At 28.7% G+C, this 13,785-nt stretch overlaps 2 protein-coding genes across 5 annotated transcripts; one reads left to right on the forward strand and one right to left on the reverse strand.

Annotated features, from left to right (window-relative positions):
• Positions 1–5,620: 5,620 nt before the first annotated feature.
• LOC115714903 (E3 ubiquitin-protein ligase UPL4-like) lies at positions 5,621–8,566 on the reverse strand. Of its 4 annotated transcripts, XM_061114136.1 has the most exons (7): positions 8,317–8,566; positions 7,963–8,213; positions 7,729–7,859; positions 6,710–7,181; positions 6,535–6,614; positions 6,396–6,449; positions 5,621–5,944 (listed from the first exon to the last, which is right to left on the reverse strand). In XM_061114136.1, the coding sequence occupies exons 4-7, from the start codon at positions 7,050–7,052 to the stop codon at positions 5,927–5,929; spliced, it is 495 nt and encodes a 164-aa protein (XP_060970119.1). In that variant the 5' UTR covers positions 7,053–7,181; positions 7,729–7,859; positions 7,963–8,213; positions 8,317–8,566; the 3' UTR covers positions 5,621–5,926. The 4 variants fall into 4 exon arrangements, with proteins under 4 accessions (XP_060970119.1, XP_060970117.1, XP_060970116.1 ...); XM_061114134.1 differs by having other exon boundaries at positions 5,621–6,449; positions 8,088–8,213; XM_061114133.1 differs by having other exon boundaries at positions 5,621–6,449.
• Positions 8,567–9,380: 814 nt separating this feature from the next.
• On the forward strand, positions 9,381–12,272 carry LOC115714904 (protein BOLA2). The gene is made up of 3 exons (XM_030643663.2): positions 9,381–9,610; positions 11,689–11,711; positions 11,845–12,272. Exons 1-3 carry the CDS (start codon positions 9,548–9,550, stop codon positions 12,038–12,040), a joined length of 282 nt encoding a protein of 93 aa, XP_030499523.1. The 5' UTR covers positions 9,381–9,547; the 3' UTR covers positions 12,041–12,272.
• The last annotated feature ends 1,513 nt before the right edge of the window (positions 12,273–13,785 follow it).

Here is a 13,785-nt window from a genome sequence, read left to right on the forward strand (position 1 = left end):
AAAGGTTTTTCTAGAGTACTATTAATTTTACCTTTCGCATAGGCTTAAATAAATTAAACTACGTTATTGTCATAGTCAAATATATTGGACTCTCTTCTAAGCTAAGGAAATGGCTATTGAACATGTTACATTAATTTAATATCTTTGTAGGTGATAAATCCAAGGAATGTACTCCTAATGACAAAGGTGCTCATTTTCAATAATCATTATTATGATCCTGTAAAAAATATCCACTGAACATGTATCCCTGTACAAATTAACGGTTTGAAGGAAATCCATATCTTTTTAGAAAGGTCTAAACTCAAACATTCATAATCATATTTACAACAAGGATTATTCTAATAATATTATAAGTGTTAAGTTTTCTTCTTTTTTTTTTTTTTTTGTAATTTAATTGTGAAAATATTTTCTAATTAATGTATATTTTATTGAGTATTTAGATTATTTTTATTACATTAACTTGTGTCTCTAATTACTTTTTTCTTCTAAAAAAAGATTCATTGTGAGCTAGTCTCTTTTGATTTAGGAAACTTCTTGTAAGAAAAGAAATTCTCTTATAAAAAGTTGTTTAATTTTGAGAAACTTGACTTTTTATTTTCCTAATTGATGATTTCAGTTTTGTCTTTATTAGAACACATCAAATAAACTTTATTTGGCAGGTTTGAAGTCCAAATTCATGATCTTGGTTTAATTTGAAAAATTTTCTTTCTCGTCCTGATCTGTTGTTGCAGCTCCTGATTCTGATGCTGCAAATTAGAAATCTTTTAAGAAAGTTTTGTACAACTGGAAAATTATTTTTGTAGTTGTCTGTAGGGTTGTTATGTTCTATAAATAGGACCTAGAGAGTAGTCAAACGATTTTATCTCTTCTAGTCTCATATTTTATATCTTTTTTTGTGAGAAGAGTGTTTCATTTGTAAAAACCTAGAGTATTCAACTAGGTTTTGGTTTTCTTATTATAATCTCATACTATTCATAGAACAGGTTGAAGAGAAGCTTCAAACAAGTGTGGGTCTTCGGGAGAAGACTTTTTTAAGTCTCATTTCGGGAGGAAGTGAGCATATATCTTCGGGAGAAGATTTATTTAAGCCTTACTTCAAGAGAAAATAAGCACACATCAATTGCTAAAGGGAGTTCACTACTTGGTGTGTTTCAGAGATCAGATTAACAAGGTGGATTACAAAGGATAGTGGTAAATCACTATAGGGGGTCTACATTTGTTTAAGTCAATTACTTTTGTAATCTTTGATACTTTACTAATTGAATTCATTCTCTAGGCGTGGCTCCGTGGAATAGTAGCTGATACCACGTACAATTCTCTTGTGTCAAGTTTTTAAATTCTGCACTGTTATTTTTTTTTCTTTATTGTTATTAAAGAAAATTATTGGCATTTGTAAAAATACAGTTTTTCAATTGATATCAGAGCGGGACACATAACTCTTGGTGTGATTCTTTAACGTTTTCTTGTATTTTCTGTGCAATATGTCGTTCTTTGCAAAAAGTGGCTCTATATCTCATTCTTCAAAGGTTGGCAACAAGAAAGGCATGTCTAAGTCCTCGAGAGATAGTATATATTAGAAACCTTTTACATCCAAGAATAAAAAGAAAAAGGTGTACAATGTAGAAAATGTCGTGGTTTTGGACACATACAATCAGGATGTGTAAATACTTTAAAAAGAACCAAAAAGGTTATGAATTACTTACTCTGAAAGTAGTGATGAAGAGTAATTAAATAATATTGCACTAACATCTGTGTTTTCTAGTGTTCCATGTCATTTGTAGAAAAATAAGAACTTTATTTGTCTTGACAACACTGTTTTGGTAAATAATGATGTTGACGATGTTTTAGGGACTGATTGTGATGAATCAGATTTGGATGAGGATTCCTTGAAAGAAGCATATAAAAGTATGTATGGTGAGTGGTTGAAATTATGTTCGAAGTATCATTTATTGACAAAAGGTATTAAATCTCTTTCTTAACGAAATGTAAAGCTTGAACTAAATGTTAAAAAATTTGAAATTGAGATTGTTGAGAAAAATAAAGAAATTAAACGATTGTCCAATAAACTTGAGCATATTGAGAAGAATGCTACAATGCTAAATCCAAGTTCTTCAATTTTTGAAGAGGTTCAAGATTTATGTCGCAAACAAATCATGTTGGGTTGGGATGTGTTGAATATCAATCTAAATTGAACACTAAATTTGTTAAATCTAAAAATATGCCTTCTGGTTCTTCTGATCTAACACTGCAGGAATCTATTTCTACAGCTAAACCTTATGTTCCTAAAGAAAGGGAGCAATCAAGTAAGAATGAAAATTTTCATAAAAGAAGGAAAAAATTCATTCCCACGTGTCACTTCTGTGGCGTTAAATGTCACATTTGACCTAAGTAATTTACCGTGATAAATCTCTTGAAAAATAAAGATTGCAATCATTATGGAAAACAACCTGTTAGGAAAAAAAGATCAAAATTCAAGAAGATTTGGGTTAAGAAAAATAAATCTAAATGTCCTACTAATTTTACTTGTCATACAGCATGTGATAATACTAGTACTATACATATTTTCAAAAATCATGTTCAACATTCTTGTACAAAATACATTGATACGAGACATCATTTTATTAAGGAACTTGTTGATAATCAAACTTTGCAATTGGAGTATGTTGACACTGAAAAGAAATTGGCAGATATTTTCACTAAGGCCCTGGATTCAAGTCATTTTGACTCCCTTAAAAAATCTTTGGGGGTTTGCATTGTCTATTACTTTTTTAAAAAAAATTCTCTATTTTGTACAAAAATTTTGAGTAGTTCTTATTTTGCATCTATCTTTTTTTCATTCTTGGTTGACAAAACATGTTTATACTTTTGGATGATAATTAGGTTAGTGTCTTGTACTCTTCAAACTTTTGAGGTTGGGTTAAAATATTCAAGTTACTTGCACATGTGTGATCATGATAAATTAAAGTATTAACGAACAAAGTTGAGCGATTTTATTTCAGTTTCTTGTCAGGCCCCTTGATGGAATAGAGCTACCCATACTGAGGTGTGGAAGTCATCTTTTGAGTGAGCTAGAACTTTATAATTAAGAGTTATAAAGAGGATGCACTACTATAGAAAAGGGCTACCTTCAGTATGGTGTGATAGCATCCAGTTGCGGGATCAAATTAAAAAAGGTAAAAAAATAAAATCTTACCAAGGACAATGATCATATTTTTACTGTACACACTAATATCTAACAAGTGTGTACAAGTTTGTAAGTCTCCTCTACCAAAAAAAAAAAAATCTTAGTTCACATTTTATGTAAGTTGTCTATTTTTTCTCAACATCTGGTAAGTATGGTTTGTATTTAAGACACTAAATTCTTATCATCTTTGAAAGCATAACATGGTTATTGTTTCCTTTTTATGAAACCTGAAAAGATGCATGCATTAGAATAACTTGATTTTTGTATAAAATATTTTAGTTTCTTGTTTTTTTTTTATTTTGAAAAAAATGATATTAAAAAAAAAAGGAGTCGTGTGACTTCACTCTTGGGAAAAGAAAAATTGGTCATTTGTCTTTTTTTGTGGTAAGTATCAACATGTGCTTTATTTGATAAATTTTTGATGAGTTTCTTCTTAAGATTTAATTTCTTATTCTTTGTATTTTGTTTATTTGTTGATCATAATTGATGTTTCAGATCTTAATTTTTTTTGAGAAATTTTGGTTTCTTTTTGTCTTTGGCCCTTATAGATAAACGAAAAGGAGGAGTATTTGGGGTTTTAATTTTGATTGTATACTCAAATATCTAGGGGGAGTTGAAGTTTGTGTTTGTGTTCGACATTGGTCAAAGTTATCCTTTTATTTTGGTTTAATATTGTGCTTCTCAGGGGGAGTTTATATGGTTGTTTTGCTAACTTTGTTTTATAGGTTCTGGTTTATTAAAAATATTTTAAATATCTAAAGTGCCAAAGGGGAAGATTGTTAAGTCCTTTATTGCAATTTAGTTGTCAAATATTTTTTAATTAATGTGTATTTTTATTGAGCATTTAAATTATTTTTATTACATTGATTTTGTGCCTCTAATTACTTTTTTCTTCTAAGGAAAGATATCTTCTCAGCTGGTCTCTTTTAGTTTAGGAAACTTCTTGTAAGAGAAGGAATTGTCTTATGGAAACTTGTCTAACTTTGAGAAACTTGACTTTTACTTTTCCTAATTGAAGATTTCAGTTTTGCCTTTATTAGAACAGATTAAATAAACTTTATTTGACAGGTTTGAAGTCTAAATTCGTGATCTTTGTTCAATTTGGAAAGTTTTTTTCTAGTCCTGATTTGTTGCTGTGGAGCCCGATTCTGATGCTGCAAATCAAATTTTTTTTAAGAAAGTTTTGTAAAGTTGGGAAATTATTTCTGTGGTCGTCTCTAGAGTTACTATGTTTTATAAATAGGACTTAGAGAGCAGCCAAACGATTTTATCTCTTCTAGTATCATATTTTCATATCTTTCTTTGTGAGAAGAGTATTTCATTTGTAAAAACCTAGAGTGTTCAACTAGGTTTTGGTTTTCTTATTATGATCTCATACTATTCATAGAATAGATTGAAGAGAATCTTTGAACAAGTGTGGGCCTTCGAGAGAAGACTTTTCCAAGTCTCATTTCGGGAGAAAGTAAGCATATAACTTCGAGAGAAGATTTGTTTAAGCCTTACTTCAAGAGGAAGTAAGCACACATCAATAGTTGAAGGGAGTTCACTAATTGGTGTGTTTCAGAGATCAGATTAGCAAGGTAGATTATAAAGGATTACGGTAAATCACTAGAGGGAGTCTAAATTTATTTAAGTCAATTTACTAATTAATTGTATTCTCTGGGCGTGGCCCTATAGACTAGTAGTATTTGAAAGAACATTAATACCACCTACAATTCTCTTGTGTCAAATTTTTAAATTCTGTACTGTTATTTTTTTCTTTAATGTTATTAAAAAAAATTATTGGTATTTACAAAAATATGATTTTTCAATAAGCATTAGAATAAGATCAATTATATTTGATTATTAAATTCATCGCTCTATTATCACATATTCATATTGGATTCTTAAAGTTGTTATTTGTTTATTTTTGTAGAGAAGAAGATAATGTTAATATATCTTCCCTTTCTTACATTAGGAATCTTAAGAATAATGTATTAACACATAATTTGTTGTATTTAAGTATCCACACTGTTAGAATAATTTTTATATGGTAACAAATTAAATATTTTATTTGATTTGATTTATAAAATATAATTAAATATTTAATAATTAATTAGAATATTTTGATTATAGTCAAATTTAATTACTAAATATTTGAGTTACTCAATTTAATTTTTAAACTTAATTATCAAAATATTCAGACAATTAATGTGGCAGAGACTTTGATAGAAATGTCTCACCTATATTAATATAGGGTCTCTGTCCCCGAGCTCACTACTCATTCTGTGAAATTACTAAAAATTCATCTAAAAAGAGTAAAGATAGCTTAAAAAGTCTGATTACCCACAATAACCAAAAATTAATGTTCAAACTACATGAAAAAAAAATAAAGTGCTTTTAAAAAATTTAATATATTTTTATATTTTACAATTTAAAATCTTAGTTTTTTATATTAAATATTTGTAAATATTAAATATAATAACAAATATGAAATGTAATATTATAATACAATAAATATATAATATATGATATACATATACATTCCAAATCGAGAAACCTTCCTCATGTCTCTTTACTTTTGAAATGTGAATTCAAATGGTTACAAACAATAAGTACCGTACATTATAAACTAGTAACAATAAGTACCGTACATTATAAATTGATAGTGACACAATAGTTCGGCTACTTGAGTTTATGAAATGAGTGGTCTACTCAATTAACCCATGCTTGCAAAGTTCATCCAGCATCTCAGGAGACTTCCTAACTCTGTTTGTAATTCTAATCAAGTAGAGAGCCACATTGTCAACAAACTAAAAATAAACCAGAAGCATGAGCATGATGGTCAATGACTCAATAATATGTCTCAAAACAAGAAAATATGTGACAAAGTCCTGAAAAACCTTGAACACTTCAAGTACCTCCTTATCTTCATAATGAAAAAGATTGCATAATATCAGAACAACCTTCATAGAATGGGAGGCACATTCAAAATGAAGTTTATTGCATAAGTTCATCACAGTGGAACAAATAAATAACTTAAATAAATGCTAGGTCTCGAAAAAAAAAGTAAATCAATTTGAGCACTGCATAGGAATACATAATTAAAAAGGCATTGCAATGCAGTAAACGTGACACAAAAAATTTCAAAGCTCACATACATATTAGATGCAATCTTACATGAATGCTTGTTGAGAAGAAATCGATAAAATTCAGTACAACCATCACCAACCTGCAAACAAGCGAGTGGCTGCTCCCACGATATTTTCTCCAATGCTTGCAGACACTTCATGTAGATAAGCAATGTATTAAGACACCTGCAAAAAACATATTTTCCTAGTATAAACACAAAGAAAAAACATCAAGTTTACCTGCTCCGCCACATCCAAGTATTTAATTGCCATCAGTCTTTGACAAAGAGCAGGAACTGCATCATGTCGGAGCAGAAAACCTGATGATCGGGGATAAACATCACAAAGATAAGTTATAGCTTTTATAGCCAATAGCATAATTTCTGGGTTAGTCTCATATTTTTGAGAGCCTTACAAGATAAGGAGATAATGGAGTCAGCTGTCATGCTAGAAAGTGAATTCTCTGTACAAAATGACAACACTTCACATAGCTTTGTAAACACGACTAACTGCCCAGACTCCTCTGTTTCTTCATTCAAAACTAATAAGATCCTCTTGAATTTTTCACGATCACCAGAAGTTCTTCGCCTCTGATAGTCTCTAAGCTTAGAGTGTCTTTGCTCTGCATCATCAGAGTCACAAGACCCATATGTTGAATCCTTTTCGGGCTCTCCCTCAGACCGGCTAGAGGCCGAAGCAGAAGATGTAGTATCCATATCATGGTCACCGGTTTTAGCACTAGAATTAGTAGAATTCATATGAGTTTGAACAGATGAATTTGATGAACTCGATCTGAACTCCAAAGAGTTGCAGGCTCGCTTATCATCCGACAATTCTTCTACTGTTTCTGTACGCTTTTGCCCACGTTTTCTTATTCAGTACTCAACCTGAAACAATAACATCAGACCAATGAATACTCAACTCAACGATCAATAAATGAAATCAAGCAAATGTATAAATTTACAAAGATGACGATAATTTACGGGCAATAAATCATCAAAATGTCATTAACCTAGATATCCAATCACTAATTAACAAATAAAAAACCTTTCAAATGAATGACATTCTTAAATATATAATGATTCCCACCCAAATATAGAAATATTATTTTTAGTAAGTTTGAGACAATTGAATGGAAAACAAAACAATCACCACTTAATCATCGAAAACAAAAACAAAAAATCTAAAACCACAAAAAAAAATCGAGCTGAAACATGGCATTGTATATACATATACGGGCGGACCCACATTGTAGCGACCCCTGAAAAAAAAAATCGAGAAAAAAATGTATATGTATTTTAATTAGTTAAAACATATATTTGTATTAAAAGATGATATTTATATACATAATAGTAACCTTGGTGTAATGGTTAAGGTAGTTGGTAAACAGGTTAGAGGGTAAAGGTTCAAATCCCACTAACTACAGAAAATTACACAAAAAAAATTGTGGAGATCCATTAAAGATTCCCAACAGAGAGTGTCGGAGCATAACACACCGCACCAAATCCCCTCCTCCTCCTATTCTTCACCGCCATTATTCTCTTGTTTCTAATGGAAAATCTGAACTAAAATCCAAAACAATAACAACACAGTTACGAATTGAGAGACAAGAAGATACAGTTTCAAAAAAAAAAAAAATAGATATGAAATTGCTCGTAGATTACAAACCTAAGAGGATTATACAACCTGAGCTTGCTCAAACTCAAGTCGATAATTCAAATACAACAAAGATATCGAGCTGAAACGTGGCATTATACATACACATATACAAAAAGAGATGGAGAGAAAATTACACAGAAGAAATTGTGGAGATCCATTGAAGATTCTGAATAGAGAATGGCGCAACATAGCACACCGCACTCGATCATTTCCTCCTCCTATTCTTCACCGCCATTATTCTCTCATTTCCAATTGAAAATCTAAACCAAAATCCAAAACAATAACAACACACTTACGACTTGAGAGACAAGAAGATACAGTTTCAAAAAAATTAAGATGTGAAATTGCTCGTAGATTACAAACCTAAGAGGATTATACAACCTGAGCTCGCTCAAACTCGAGTTGATAATTCAAATACAGTTCAATGGCAATATGGGTTTGTGTTTGAGGTTGAAGAATGACGATAAACTATTTTCTCGTAGAATTTGAATATAAGCCAATCACAATATAGGGTTTGGGTTTGAGAGAGAAAATAAGAATCGCTATCACACTCCGTTAACTCTCTGTTAGTTATTATTAAAAAGAAACAAAAACGTTAAAAAAGATCGTTAAACCAAAAATTCTGTTAGCTAGCTACATTTTATATAGAAATATATATATATATCTTTATATATTAAAAGTGCCTATCTAACGGCATTTCTTGGTTTAACAGAATATACTTAAAAGTAAAAGAATATTCTGTTAAATTTAACTTTGATCTAAATAAACCCAATAAAAAATTAAATAATCTTTTAAATATTAATAATTTCTTTTTAAATTAAAAAAATCATCTTAGCCACATATATCTCTAACAAACCTATCTTGGGAGAATATTAATAATTTTTTTTTTTATTTTTAAAAAAGAAAAATCTTTATATATTAAAGTTAACCTCACGTTATCTAATGTTTTCTCTGGATAAGCATAAGAAGCAGAAATACCACTTAATACCACTTCTATCTTTGTGTGATTGCAGATATACCACTTATGTCATTGACCCACTTTTTAGCTTTATAAATGGAGATGTTCATATAATATTAACACTTTACAGAATATTTATAGATATAAACTTACATTACAATGCTATGTTAAAAAAAGAACTAAATAGAATAATCTACTACTCCAATAATAAGTTTATTTACAATTTTATAATTACACTAATATTATTTTTAATATATTATTAAATAATATTTCAAATATAAATATTTAATTTTTTCAAACAAAAAATTTGTAATCTTTAAAAATAAAATACAGTCACAATCTTAAAAAGACCAAAATCTTAAATAAAACTAGCAATACGTGGTTCGGCACGTATATTCACCTAGTATATATATATTTGCGTTTATTTGTGAAATAAAATTCCCTAGTTTTGTGTTATTGTCGATGATAATGGGCTTGGTCCACAGAAGTCGAATCTTTTTTTTTTTTTTTAATTATTTTTATTTTTATTCTATAAAAAGAATACAACAAAAATATAAGCAAAATAAAATAAAAATACATCGAATTTTGAAAGACTCTCTCATCTCAGCTCAGGAACAGGAATTCATTTGCTGAGAAATGGGTGTTACAAAGGAACAAGTTCACTCTACTTTGACCTCCAAATTGAGCCCTATACATCTTGTAAGCTTCTTAACTTTAAATTTATTTTCTGCTTATCAGAACTACCGTTTTTCATCTTTAGTCTCATCTCGATACTGTTTTGTTCTCGTCCTAAGTTTTGAATTCGACATTTCTAGAAATTTGGATTGGATTCTGCTCAATTATTGAAAAATTTGAATGTTTAGGTATGTAATATCTTAGTTAGGGTTTTTATGTCCTCGTTTGGGACTTTAATTGTGTATTTATTTATGAGTACCGTTGTACTTTTATGCGTGGTTGACTCATTTTACTTTTCTCCTACCACCCTACCACTTACCCAATTGCATATGGTAAAATTTATGAAGAAAAGCATTAATTTTCTGATGCCCGTAAAGATTATGGCTGAATTTGTTCTAAGTAAAATTGCAAGGCATAAACGAAGTTGCCAAAAGAATATTCAAGTCTTACATATTTTATCGATCAATATTTTTTCTTTTTTTTTTTTGATCAACTATTTAGTAGCAATAATGTGAAGGTTGTACTCTTAGAAGTAGAAGATTTGGAAAATATTGAAAGGAGTGTTAAACTCACTTCACTTGCCCCCTTTTCTTTAAGTAAGAAGACTAAGACATGTGTTTTACTTTCCGCCTTCTTGAAACAAGCAAATAGAGATGTAATCATGTAAAAACTAGTTATTATTAAAATTAATATGTAAAGAGGTTAGGTAATAGATCTATTCAGTTTTTTGTCTCCTTCAAATTTTAATTGACAAATTATTTATGTGTTTGTTAAAATATTTAATAATTGATTTTATAAGAAGAATGACTTCACAGGAATGATGAAAAATGTGAATGACTGAATATATTGATTGCCAATTGTGTAAATAGATATGACACATCTTCACTAACTAAAACGAGAATAGGCAAGAGAGCTTACTGGCATTAGCATCACCTTATAGGATAGAGAGACAGTAAGGTATGAGTTTTGAAATGAATTAAGCAAGATTACATATTGATTTGTCCATGGCTCGTCCATTGATTAGTTGCCAGAATTGTATCACTTTCAGATTGAGTCTTGTCTCTTATATTGTTTTGTAGCTATCGAATAGTTGTTCGCTAAGCACTCACACTCCCAAGGTAGTGTTATTTAGAAATCTATCTAAACATACTATCATTGCATAAAGCTTCTCAACTTTGGTTTGAGGTAATAGGTGATTTGTTATTTTTTTGAATTACCAAGTGATCATTGGCACACTTGGTGCTTAATTGAGACTAAGAGTCTCAATACCAAGAGATAAGGTTCAAACCTTGATCTCATCTCAATTCCCAATTCCCCTCACCATTAGTCCAAACCTATTGACTTATTTTTTTTCTTTGAAACTAGGATCTCAGTCTAACCTTATAATATTTTGGGACAAGAAAACTATAAAAATTACTATGTAGGTACCAAGTGTGTCTAACCCCTTATAATATTTGGGGACTAGAAAACTATAGAAATTGCTATTTCTATATAGGTACCAGGTGGGACTCAAATGTCAGATCTTGTGCGAGCAAATTACATGCCTTGCCTGACCATTTGAGCTACCCCTCTTGGGGCTAGTAACTTATTTTTTGATTACTAAGTTATGCAGCAATAGCTATAACATTCAATTGAGACCCAATTAAGATATGACAAATCAACTTATCACTTGGCTGCCTAAATTTGGTATTATAAATGGGTATCACAACACTGTTCTTCAACTAAAAGACATTTATAAATTACAAATAGGAAGCGAATGTCATTATAACTTCTTGATTAAAATTTGAATAACATGTTGGCTTATTGGTGATGGCTCTCTTGTTACTAGCAATAAGTTGATGATAGAAATAAGAATGTAGCATCAATACTTGTTGCTAAGAATGAGTCCATGATAGAAAAGTTTCCCTTTTTCTTTTGAGTATGGTTTTTGTTCCTTCCTTTTTTCGGTAGAGATCTATCATCTTAAAGAATAATTTTTATTCTTGATGCTTTCTTTTCATATGGGTGATTACTTCTCCTATGTAAATCCCTGTGCCTTTATTCAATTGTAACCTTTTTTCATTTGAAATTTATTCTCTTCTCTGTATTTTTGTTGTTTTCAGGAAGTAATCGATACATCGGGAGGGTATGCTCTTATTCACAAAGATATATGCTTATGTTTAGATTTCTAGTAAAGTTATCCATTTCTCTTCTAATATTGTTAAAGAATTATCCTTTTTCTTCCGTGGTAACTTTTATTGAATGAATATGTTAATCAGATGCGGTGCAAGCTTTGCTGTTGAAATTGTCTCAGAACAATTTGAAGGGAAGAGGTTACTGGAAAGACATAGACTTGTCAATGGTGCTTTGGCAGAAGAGATGAAGGACATTCATGCCCTTTCAATTAAGAAAGCTCTCACGCCAGAGCAATGGAAACAACAGCAAGAGTCTGAAAATTCAAAAACTGCAGCTTAAATATGCTTTCTCATCACAACAAATCAGATACACACTAAAACATGGTAGATCATAAGCACGAAATTGTTATGTTATATTGTTTTGTGCGAGGGCAGTGTCACTGAGCCCTCCTCTCACTCGCTTTTAATTGATGTTTCTATTTTTTTTAACAAATTGATGTTTCTATTTAAACCTCCTCTAACTTATGTCTTTAATTTTTACCCTCTTTTTTAAATTATATTATCTTTACCTATTTTTTTCATTTTTTATAACCAATTTTACTTCTATTACTTCACGATAATTTTCATTATTCTCTAATTAAAATTTTGTTTAAATTTTTTCACATAATTTTCATTATTCTCTAATTAAAATTTTGTCTAAATTTTTTTACATACCTACCCATCTATCTACAAAGAATACAAATCTATTATGTTAAAATTTATATGTTAATTATGTGAGTGTGTGAAGATAATTTGAGTACAATACTCATTAAAAGAAGTATATTTGAATTAAATTTTATTTGGAGGTAAATTTAGTTAATGTATAAAAAAAGAGAGTATTCTTCAATTTCTCCCTATAATCTTTAGCATAATTTAGCCTATCATATTTTCAAAAAGTTTCGGTTTTACATAATTTATATTTTTCATTATATTTATTTTAATAGGGTTAATGTTATTTTGGACTCTATATTTTACAAGTAGAATAATTAGTAATTTTATCCTCTGAACTTTTCACAATATTGATTTTGTTTCTTAAAATACACGATTTGTTAAGAATTTCTTAAACTTTTACATTTACAGAAAGTTATTTTGTTAGGTTCTGTCTCATTATTTTATTTAAATACTGACATGTATTTGTAAATTAGCAACTTTGTTACCTGAACTTTGATAACTATCAAATCGTACCCCCCAAAATAAAAATGACAAAGATTCAATATTTTTTTTTAGTAAATCTTAAAAAATTAATTTAGATCTTAAAAAATAATCTTTTGAATGATTAAGAAAATTAAAAAAGAAATTAAAATTTTTAAACTAATTAGGCGAATTAAAAAATTATTTATTTTTTATAAAAGAATTCATTTAGATATTTTAAAATATATAAAAATTCAATTTTTGTAAAAATTCAATTTTACGGGAACAAACTTTAGTCTATTTTATTTTTCTCAAAAAATAAAGATTTGTTTAAGTAAACATAATATTTTCTATCTTAGTTTAATTTTTAACTTTTTTTAAAAAATAATTTTATATTTTTATTGAATTTTTAATTAGTTTTCTTTATTTGTTAAGATATAATTTTATAAATATAAATAAATATATTTTTTCTACAAAAAAATCTTAGTTTGTTTAAATTATATATTGAATTCTCAATAATTTTGGTTTAATTTTTTGAGATAAGTATTTATAAATAAAATAAACTTTGAAATTATTTTTTTAGAAATAATTTAGGTTTCTTTTAAGAAAATTTAATATTTTTTAATTAGTTTAATATTTTGTCATATTTTTTTAATAATTTTTATTATTTTTTTTTTCAAAATTAATAGAATATAATAATTTTTAATTTTTTTTTTTAAGAAAATGAGGTAAAATTTTGTATTGGTAAAAGTTGAGTGAGTAAAAATATTAATTTTTAACTGTAAAAGAAACAAAACCTAACAAAAAGGGCATAATTATGTAAGAAATTTTTAATAAGCCATATATTTTAGGGGAAAAAATTAGGTAGTGTCGAAAGTTCAACGGGTAAAAATGCTAATTATTCTTACAAATATT

Source organism: Cannabis sativa, chromosome 4 (genome assembly GCF_029168945.1).
Source record: "Cannabis sativa cultivar Pink pepper isolate KNU-18-1 chromosome 4, ASM2916894v1, whole genome shotgun sequence".
Classification (NCBI taxonomy): domain Eukaryota; kingdom Viridiplantae; phylum Streptophyta; class Magnoliopsida; order Rosales; family Cannabaceae; genus Cannabis; species Cannabis sativa.

Coding starts and splice junctions, on each gene's coding strand:
- LOC115714903 (XM_061114134.1), bottom strand. CDS start 7,052: ATGAATTCTACTAATTCTAGTGCTAAAACCGGTGACCATGATATGGAT. Junction 6,615..6,709: donor CTCCATTATCTCCTTATCTT/GTAAGGCTCTCA, acceptor CCCGATCATCAG/GTTTTCTGCTCCGACATGAT. Junction 6,450..6,534: donor ACTTGGATGTGGCGGAGCAG/GTAAACTTGATG, acceptor ATCTACATGAAG/TGTCTGCAAGCATTGGAGAA.
- LOC115714904 (XM_030643663.2), top strand. CDS start 9,548: ATGGGTGTTACAAAGGAACAAGTTCACTCTACTTTGACCTCCAAATTG. Junction 9,611..11,688: donor AATTGAGCCCTATACATCTT/GTAAGCTTCTTA, acceptor TGTTGTTTTCAG/GAAGTAATCGATACATCGGG. Junction 11,712..11,844: donor GTAATCGATACATCGGGAGG/GTATGCTCTTAT, acceptor TATGTTAATCAG/ATGCGGTGCAAGCTTTGCTG.